General features: G+C 41.5%; 2 protein-coding genes and 4 non-coding genes across 10 annotated transcripts in view; all 6 read right to left on the bottom strand.

Annotated features, from left to right (window-relative positions):
* Window positions 1–2,227: 2,227 nt before the first annotated feature.
* rpl17 (ribosomal protein L17) lies at window positions 2,228–5,667 on the bottom strand. Of its 2 annotated transcripts, none has more exons than XM_025062158.1 (7): window positions 5,607–5,667; window positions 5,143–5,193; window positions 4,897–4,937; window positions 3,882–4,016; window positions 3,606–3,704; window positions 2,673–2,864; window positions 2,228–2,306 (listed from the first exon to the last, which is right to left on the bottom strand). In XM_025062158.1, the coding sequence occupies exons 2-7, from the start codon at window positions 5,180–5,182 to the stop codon at window positions 2,259–2,261; spliced, it is 555 nt and encodes a 184-aa protein (XP_024917926.1). In that variant the 5' UTR covers window positions 5,183–5,193; window positions 5,607–5,667; the 3' UTR covers window positions 2,228–2,258. The 2 variants fall into 2 exon arrangements, with proteins under 2 accessions (XP_024917926.1, XP_008324429.1); XM_008326207.3 differs by lacking the exon at window positions 2,228–2,306 and adding an exon at window positions 2,360–2,438 and having other exon boundaries at window positions 5,607–5,664.
* LOC112488117 (small nucleolar RNA SNORD58) lies at window positions 2,521–2,589 on the bottom strand. The gene has a single exon (XR_003051859.1). It is a non-coding gene; the product is annotated as a small nucleolar RNA SNORD58 (small nucleolar RNA).
* Window positions 3,130–3,196, bottom strand: LOC112488119 (small nucleolar RNA SNORD58). Its single transcript, XR_003051861.1, has one exon. It is a non-coding gene; the product is annotated as a small nucleolar RNA SNORD58 (small nucleolar RNA).
* On the bottom strand, window positions 3,776–3,842 carry LOC112488116 (small nucleolar RNA SNORD58). Its single transcript, XR_003051858.1, has one exon. It is a non-coding gene; the product is annotated as a small nucleolar RNA SNORD58 (small nucleolar RNA).
* On the bottom strand, window positions 5,008–5,073 carry LOC112488118 (small nucleolar RNA SNORD58). The gene has a single exon (XR_003051860.1). It is a non-coding gene; the product is annotated as a small nucleolar RNA SNORD58 (small nucleolar RNA).
* Window positions 5,668–6,301: 634 nt separating the features above from the next.
* Window positions 6,302–8,612, bottom strand: part of mfhas1 (multifunctional ROCO family signaling regulator 1) — a 20,019-nt gene continuing 17,708 nt past the window's right edge. For 2 of the 4 annotated variants that reach the window (XM_025062156.1, XM_008326206.3), the window contains exon 3: window positions 7,250–7,668. In XM_025062156.1, the coding sequence (XP_024917924.1) occupies window positions 7,538–7,668 (131 nt within the window). In that variant the 3' untranslated portion in view covers window positions 7,250–7,537. Of the gene's footprint in view, window positions 7,146–7,249; window positions 7,669–8,612 lie in introns of those variants that run through there. The other 2 variants (XR_522682.3, XR_001761100.2) reach the window with 2 other exon arrangements.

Raw genomic sequence — 8,612 nt, 5'->3', positions numbered from 1 at the left:
GGTCCAGGTCCAGGAGAAGTGCAGAGACGAAGACTTCAACAAGTTGAGATGGAATAAAGAGGAGAAGCTGAAGCTCAGGCTCTCACACAAAGTTTCACTGAGACCGGTGCAGCGATTGGCTGTCAGCTCGGTGACGTCACTCTGAGAGGAGCCTCCCGATTGGAGGAGCGGCTGCGGGACGAGGAGGTCCCAGTAGTTTTTTTTGTTTTTTTTTACACCGAATGGAATTAAACACAAACTAAGTTCCATTAAATTACCGTATTATAACTGTTAAAAGGTCATTTGAATATTTGATGACTTCTGCACAGGTGACGTCAGGATTTGATTGCGTCATTATGATGTCGTTATTTCGTTTTGGAGCCGAGGTCAGAGAGAAGAGCTGTCCTCAAACACAGAGGAAATTATATTTACAAACGAATCACACGTCATTATCTCCAATTATATAAATACATATAATTATATTTATTTAAATATAAACGGTTCAAATTACAGCGGAAATAAAACAAACACGACGTTCAAATAACGAACCTATCGATATAAAACAATTATTTTTGAAAAATAAAAAAATATATATGTTTTTTTAAAAATCAATCGTTTTTTATTTGTATATGTACTTAAATGTATTATATTAAATATATTAAAGTATTATTTTTACACATTAAAATATTTTTAATATTTTTTTAAGTATGACGTGTATTTCAGAATCTCAAGTATTTGTGTAGAAATCAGAAATAAAAAACTAAGAAACAGGTTTAAAAACAAAGGCCTCGATAATGAAGATATGACGTTGATGAGCTGTTGTGCCAACAGGGGGCGAAACACAAACACACACACACAGAGACCAATTATAATGACTGATATAATGACTATAATGAGTAATAAAGTAGAAGAACATTTTCTTATATCCGGAGTCACGTGATTTAAATACGAATTAATTACTCATTATATTTACAGTTTTTCTTTAAATATTTAAATCTTTAAACGGTTTAAATCCATTAAGTCAAATTAGGACAAACGAACAAGAGGAAGAAACAGAAGAAAGGAGGAGGAGGTTAAAAGAAAAACTAAAACAACAGAGAGGAGGAGGAAGAGGAGGAGGAGGTGAAGAAGACCTTTCCACCTCTGCCGGTTAAACGGACAAATGAGGAAAGAGCGACACCTGTCTGCAGTCGTTTACGTAAAAAACAAAACAGATAAAAAGTCAGTAATGTTCAATCGACAGTTACTGTGACTGCGGTCATTGAGGTAACTCACAGCGATGTTACTGCGCCCCCGTGTGGTGACTTGAACAACCAACCCTAAAAACTGACAGGTCGTTTTTATATTGAGTTCGTAAAAAAAAAATTAACAAAAAAATACTTCTGTTCTGCCGCTGAAATAGACAGTGCCGATGACGAATCAGTGAAAGGTAATTATTTACGTCATCTCCGTTTGGGCAACCGTAACAACAGCGAGGAGATATGTTTCAGTGCTAGCCTCACTGTGATTGGTTTAAATTCACTAAGTGGAGAAATACATGAGACCAGTTTATACACATACACATATACATATACTATATATATATATATACATATACACACACACACATATATATGTGTGTACTTTATTGATCCAAAAGGGAAATTAATATACTGTATATACAAATATAAATCTATACAAAACGAAAGCTCTTCTTGATTTAATTTGGACTATTTTAATAGAAAGTGAAACAGTCAGCCTCATAAGTTGTGGTCTTCAAAGGGTGACGCAGGACGCCACAAGAGGGCGCCAACCCACTTCAAAAACTCCACAAGTTGAATTAGTTGCAGCAGGGCCATGATTGTCAACTGTTAAGAACGAACAGAGGGCTCTGCTCCACATGTTTGACATCCACATTTCTCAGTTTTATTTTGTTAAATCTCAACATTAAATAAAAAACCCAAACTTCTGTCGTTGATGTGAAGAGCCACGACATCAGACGTCAACAACCATTAGTTCCTGTATTTAGAAAAGTATGATGTTTCTTTAGGAGCAGTAATCTCCTGTCAGTGTAGTACTTATTTCAACCACACGTTGTCTGCTGACCTGAGGTCTGTGTACGGACGAGTTACGATTGGTCGACGGTGTGTGTAAGTCACGACTCCTCGCTCCTCATCAGAGTTGAACATTTTAATTTTAGATCCTAGCTTCAAAGATACTCATGACATCACGGAGACATTTTCAACAACAGACGAGAACAGGACACAGATGATCGTGACGTTTCATTTTATTGGTTTTATTTACTCTCGTGCCAGCAGCTTCTGCTTCTTCAGCTTCTTCTGTGAAACCTGAGGAAACGAGAGCAAAGTAAATTCAACAACAGACGAGAACAGGACACAGATGATCGTGACGTTTCATTTTATTAGTTTTATTTACTCTCGTGCCAGCAGCTTCTGCTTCTTCAGCTTCTTCTGTGAAACCTGAGGAAACGAAAGAAAAGTAAAAACATTAGATGCCGATCCAAGAGGTCATAGAAATGACAGGTCAGAGGTCAAAGGTCAGGCTGCTCAGATTTAAAACAGTTTGTTTTCATGGGTAATCCAAAGGTGTCCTAAGAAGTCATCAGTGCAGCCACAGTGGGGCAGTGGTGAGCTCACAGCCACAGTGGGGCAGTGGTGAGCTTCACCAGGTGTTAAAGGTGAAGTGGGCCGTACCTTTTTCTTCTGGGCGACCTCCTCCTCTGGTTTGGGGACGATCTGCTCCTTCTCCGTCAGGATCATCTCGATGTGGCACGGGGAGCTCATGTAAGGGTTGATGCGACCGTGGGCGCGGTACGTGCGTCGCCTCATCTTTGGCGCCTTGTTGACCTGGATGTGCTCGATGACCAGAGAGTCAACGTCCAGACCCTGAGAGTTTGGGGGATGGAGGGGGAGAAGAGGTGAGGATCAGTTGTCAACAGGACTAAAAAAAAAAAAAAATAACAGGCTAATGAATCGGTGGGACTTGTTTGGACCAATCAGATTGTGTTTTTATTCTGCCTTGTCAAGTGTTAATCTGACTGAACACCAACACTGTTCATACTCTGGTCGACATTTGACATTTGAACGGATTTGGATTCAAACAAACGAAGAAGAGTCTCAGACTCAGTGATGAAGAGTCTCAGACTCAGTGACTGCTCAGCTTTATTCAGATGTTTTCATGGTTCATCCAAAGGTGTCCTAAGTGGTCATCATCACAGTCACTGACATCAACTCTGAGAATTTAACAGACAAACTAGTGCTTGATTAAAAGCCAGGGGGCGCTTTCTGATCTGAGTTACGACAGAACCACACACTACGTTTGCGTCTCAGACCAGGAGGAAACTCTTTAGTTCAACTCCTCAGTGTTCAGTTTCTCAGCCTGTGCCGACAGAACAAACGGATCGACTGGAGAAACACACAGAACAACATCAACACAAACTAAGATCAGCTGTTTGCTGTGAAGCCACTGAACTCCAATGAAACGGTTAAAAAAAGAAAGAAAAGGGAAATTCCTTCAAGTCCCTGATTTTGTAAATATGCGTTCGTGGCAGGTCGACTGTTCTGGTCTGACGTTGATTACCTACTGATAACACTTCATTGTATTAAACGCAGCAGCCTTTAACGTACCTTCAGCTCAGCGTTGCTCTCGGCGTTCTTGAGCATGTGCAGCAGGAACTCGGCGCTCTTCTTAGGCCAGCGACCCTGAGTCCAGCCGAACTGTTTGGCCTGAGCGAGAAAGACAACAAGGGGTTAATAAAATGTCCCGCTGACGACGACCGCTGACCAGAACGGCAGCGGTCGCTCAGATTTAGTGGTTAGTTTCATCCTGAATCCAAAGGTGTCCTAAGAAGGTCATCACGGCGACTCAGACCACAGACGGCTGCGTCTCACACCAGGCCTCACCTGTGCACAGCGACCGACGCCGCCGTTGTAGCGACGGAACGGAACACACTGGTGTTTGACCACAACGTCCCTCAGGTACTTGTTGGCTTTGCGGATGTGCATTCCCTTGATGGCCTGGGCTGTCTCACGGGTGTTCTGGTGGGGACACAGGTCAGGGGTCAAGTTCAGTAAACGCAGGAAAAAACAAAAACATTTGATACAAGTCACTGTACGATCTACCAGATTAAAAACAATTAAACCACTACCTCAAATTGTATTTTATAAGACTGTAAAAATACTGATACAGTAATATATTAGGGGTTTGTTTTCTTTTTATTTTCTTTCTTCTCTAGTGATTCCAAATGTAGATCCCTCTGTTCCAGTGTTAGGAACTGATGTTCAGATGGAACAGAGTCTGAGACTAGGATCACACTGGGACTGGTTACACAGGGGGGAAAGAAATCCTCAAAATATCACTGCGCCTATAATATCACAATATATCATGTTATTGACCCTGCATCGTGATACATCTCGTATCACCACACACACAGTCCATTTACATCAGTGAAGACCTCCATGACAAACCGGGTCATGGAGCCACTTCAATGCTCTCGCAGTTTGGACAAAATTAATCACAATGAAGGAAAGAACACGCTAAGACAGATGGACATATGTTGGTACTGGTCCTGATGGAACCAGTACCAAATCTTTCTCCAGATCCTACAGGAATCATCAGTCACCCAACCACTCAACCACCATCATCACCTAATTCTATCTGTAAAATACAAAAAGAAGTTTATTCTTTAGCTTAAATAAGTGATAGAGACACTGTTGGGATTTTCAGGACAATATTTACTGACATTTGTCTCAGTTGAACTTCAGGAGATCAACTGTGGCCCAGGACTAGTGTTTAATTCTAGTAAGTTCAAGTCAACCAGCAACTACAGTTGTGGTAATTATAATTAAACATCACAGGTGACAGATAAAACAATCATCGATCTCTTACATCTTAAAGTTAACTCAGCTGGAAACTTACCTTAAAGTGAACCCGGAGGTTGGAGCCCCGCGCCTTACAGGCTGAAAAATAATGAAACATATTTTAACATCTAACTCTAATCCAGAGACGGTGGCTGGATGACAGAATGTGTTGGCTCAGTTTTGATTGGTGTTTTCATCTTTAATCCAAAGGTGTCCTAAGATGTCATCACTGCCACCTGGCTACACCCAGGGTGTTATTACAGTACGTTATTTAGAGAAATACAAAAGAATAAGATTAACTCACACTTAGTCGGGTTCTCGGGGTCGAGAGAGTAGCGGACCATTTTGAGAAAGTCTGCGAACAAAATACAGATTCACGTTTCATTGAAGCTGTTAGCAGTTAGCACTAGCACTCATATACAGTATACACGAGTCTCTAAATAAACATAAGAAAGCTGTTCCACACATAAGAACAACTTACAATGGGTAACGACACTGAAATGACGGTTCAATATTAATGTAAAAAATACAATATTTCAACTGTGAGAGTTTAACAGAAGTCAACATGGCGGACAATCACTGAACCGGCTGAGTCAAAAAATGTTGCCCATATTTACTCTAGAAACAGCCCTACAACCACAATTTTAACACCAACAGGGGCTTAATTATGTTGTAGCCTAAAAACAACGGTTTGGAAAACACGATGATATCAATTTAACAGAGATTGAAGACGGATTTTATCTTCCTCTGTCGAGTGTTGCTCCTTACCTCTGAGGCCGCGGAAGGAAGAGGAAGTATTTCGGCCTGCGCTCTTTTCTTCTGCTGAATGGAGGACGAGCGCCACCCGGCGATCAGGAGGCCAAACAGTCCCACTCCCGCAGGCGTTTACTTGTATTGTTTTTGTACGTTGTTGATACACGGTACTTGTACAAGTACTTAGAGCCAAGTACTTAAATAACATACTATATATTTAGTCTAACAATTAAAAAAATATAAAACACATATTCACATAATGTTACTTTTTTCAAAATTATGATTGTTCTAATAACATGTAATTCTGTTGGGTGACTTTGTCTACATTTAAATTTTTATTGTCATTACCTGTTATTGCTTTTACGCTATATTTGGCTTTGCAATTTTTTTAATTTTGAGGTCTCTGTTTTATTAAATGCTACTTTGCTACTGCTGCTATTTTTATGAGACTAAAAAGAAGAAGAAAGTTGGACATAAACGATCTCTGCATTAATTTCTGCTCTTTCTTTTGCTCTAAACATTTACTGGTAATTTATGTGAAATATTCACATTTTCATAATTAACCATTATCCCAATAATCAAGTTAATTTATTAATGATCTTTGTTAGTCTTGATGTATAAAACATTACATCTTATGTCCAATCATGACTCGACACACTGTTTTAAAAATGTTAGATTGGAATAAAAAAAGAAATCAGACTGAGACGTTGTTAAAGCCTGTGGTTGATTGATTTATTTTTGGTGTTTCTTGCTGAAAACCTGCTACATCACTGTAAAAAAAGACTGTGTGCACAGCAACATCACACTGTAAATAATGTGGGACATAGAAAAATAAAGATATTATTTACATCAGTTCAACAGTGGAGACCAGATAGAAAAGAATCTGTGAGCAGAATCATGGAACCACAGATACTGATGTTTCAACTCGTCCCACATGAGCTCCAACATCCGTGGCATTGAATGACAAGAGATCGTCTGCAGCTCAACTGACCAGCAGGGGGCGAAAGAGTCTGACTCCTGAAGAGGCCGCTCACAGATAAAACACAGAAGAGTTTAGGTTTTCACATTCTTCGAAATCAAACGGACCATTTCTCTTTTTCAGTAACTTTTTTTTTTCATATTTTCCAAGTTCATAAATAACTCTGGTTCAGTTCAGTTCAGTTCAGTTCAGTTCAGTTCAGTGGTTTGATTAGTTAAACCCCAGAAACCTGTTTGAACGTCTGACCAACGGACGACGGAAGAAACGTTTTCTCTCAGAGTGAGCAGTGAAGAAATGAATAAATACAGTCGGTGATAAACCTCTGGAGAGCAGTCTGTTGGTGTTCATCACGACTGGACAGCAGGTCCATGTTAAACCTGATGTTTGCCTTCGTCACCAGCTCCTCCTCCTCCTCCTCCTCCTCCTCAATAACCCACCAGGTCAGGAGGTAAAGTTTTCAGTTTGTCATGTGACCAAAGACGCCGCTGGTCCTGTCGTCCTCCTGGTCGTCCACAGTCACAGACGAGCTCAGTGTCCTGGTGTGTGTGTGTGTGTGTGTTGAACTTCCTGTCACCCTGTAACACAACAACATGACAAAGATAAATGTTGTGGAGTCGTTTCTCAGTCTGTTATTTTTTTTATTTTTTTTTTGTCTAATGAGAAAATAAAAGCCCATAAATAATTTTTTTGTCTGATGAGAAAATAAAAGCCCATAAATGGTTTGGAGGTGAGAACCTGCTGCTGCTGCTGTCGGCCAATCAAACACCAGCAGAGAAAAACCTCCTCACTGAGTCGATCAGTCCACATGACCGTGTGTCCCTGGATGATGGACCGCTCTTATGTTGTCGTTGTGATTCTGTACCGTGGACACGGAGACGCCGACCTTTCAGGTCTGAGTCTGGGAGGCGGTGGGGCAGGTGGGCAGAGGTCGGAGGTCGGAGGTCAGGTGACGTGAAGGCAGGTGAGGTCACTTCAGACAGGGGCTGACCACGGTGGGAGTCGGGGGGTAAACCAGAGCCACGTGGACCCGCTCCGAGCCGTTCTTTGGACAGATGATCTCAGTCAGACCTTCAGGACGAGGCTGAGTCAGCAGTTCACCTGGAACACAAGCAGTCAGCGGTGAGACTACACTGAAGTACTGCAGTAATACTCAGAGTATGTGTCCTAGTGCAGTACTTGGTGTTGAAGTAGAAGAACCAGAAGAAAAAGATCAGAGTTAAACCTCCCAACAGTCATGGAAGAAGTCAGAGCTGAATCAGAGTCAGAGTCAAGTCTGTGAATCAGGTCGAGTCGTTCAAGTCACTGAAGGTTCAAGTCACTGAAGGTTCAAGTCACCGAGGGTTCAAGTCACTGAGGGTTCAAGTCACTGAAGGTTCAAGTCACCGAGGGTTCAAGTCACTGAAGGTTCAAGTCCGAGTCTGAGTCACAAAAAAAAGTAAGAGCCGGACCATTACAGTTGGACGGTTTGATTCCTGAGTCCATGTGACATAAGAACATTTAAAGACCTAGTCCAGGTCAAAGTCCAGTCACAGAGTCCAGGTCCGAGTCATGTATCCAGTGTTTCGAGTCCATGCAGTTCGAGTCAGAGGTTCGAGTCCAGTCGAGTCCACAGTGTTTGAAGTCACAGTTTCTATAAAAACATTTCAGTCTTGTCACCAGAGTCACAGAGGGAACCTGGTAAATGTTCTAGAACAAGTTCTAGTTTTTGAAGGAACATCTAAAACAGGGCCTGAAGTTAACGTCTGCTGAGGAAGTGAAACCATCATCTGTTCGATTCATCCACGAGGGGGCAGCATTGCCCCTCAGTGAGGTTTCCTCAGTAGTCGGTCCATAATCCCTGATCAACAGATGAAATTCATTTACACGATGTTGATGTTTTCATCAATAATCTGAGAGATTACGGGTCAGATTATCAGATTATCAGATTACCAGGGACCTGGGGTTGTGTCTAAGTCTACAGTGTGTGTCCTGAAGTAGGTCAGGGTCTGAGTCTGGCTCCTCCCCCCTCATCACCCCCCCCTCCAGAAGGGGAGGAATCACCC

Source organism: Cynoglossus semilaevis, chromosome 14, assembly GCF_000523025.1.
Source record: "Cynoglossus semilaevis isolate Cse_v1.0 chromosome 14, Cse_v1.0, whole genome shotgun sequence".
Classification (NCBI taxonomy): domain Eukaryota; kingdom Metazoa; phylum Chordata; class Actinopteri; order Pleuronectiformes; family Cynoglossidae; genus Cynoglossus; species Cynoglossus semilaevis.
The sequence above is the reverse complement of the archived record's forward strand: the minus strand, read 5'-3'. Positions and strand labels throughout refer to the sequence as shown.

What these genes read in the sequence shown, in the direction of transcription:
- rpl17 (XM_025062158.1), bottom strand. Translation starts at nt 5,182, where the DNA reads ATGGTCCGCTACTCTCTCGACCCCGAGAACCCGACTAAGT. An exon ending in ACCTCCGGGTTCACTTTAAG is followed by an intron (nt 4,017 to 4,896) that starts GTAAGTTTCCAG and finishes TGTCCCCACCAG; the next exon opens with AACACCCGTGAGACAGCCCA. An exon ending in AGGTCGCCCAGAAGAAAAAG is followed by an intron (nt 2,307 to 2,672) that starts GTACGGCCCACT and finishes TCGTTTCCTCAG; the next exon opens with GTTTCACAGAAGAAGCTGAA.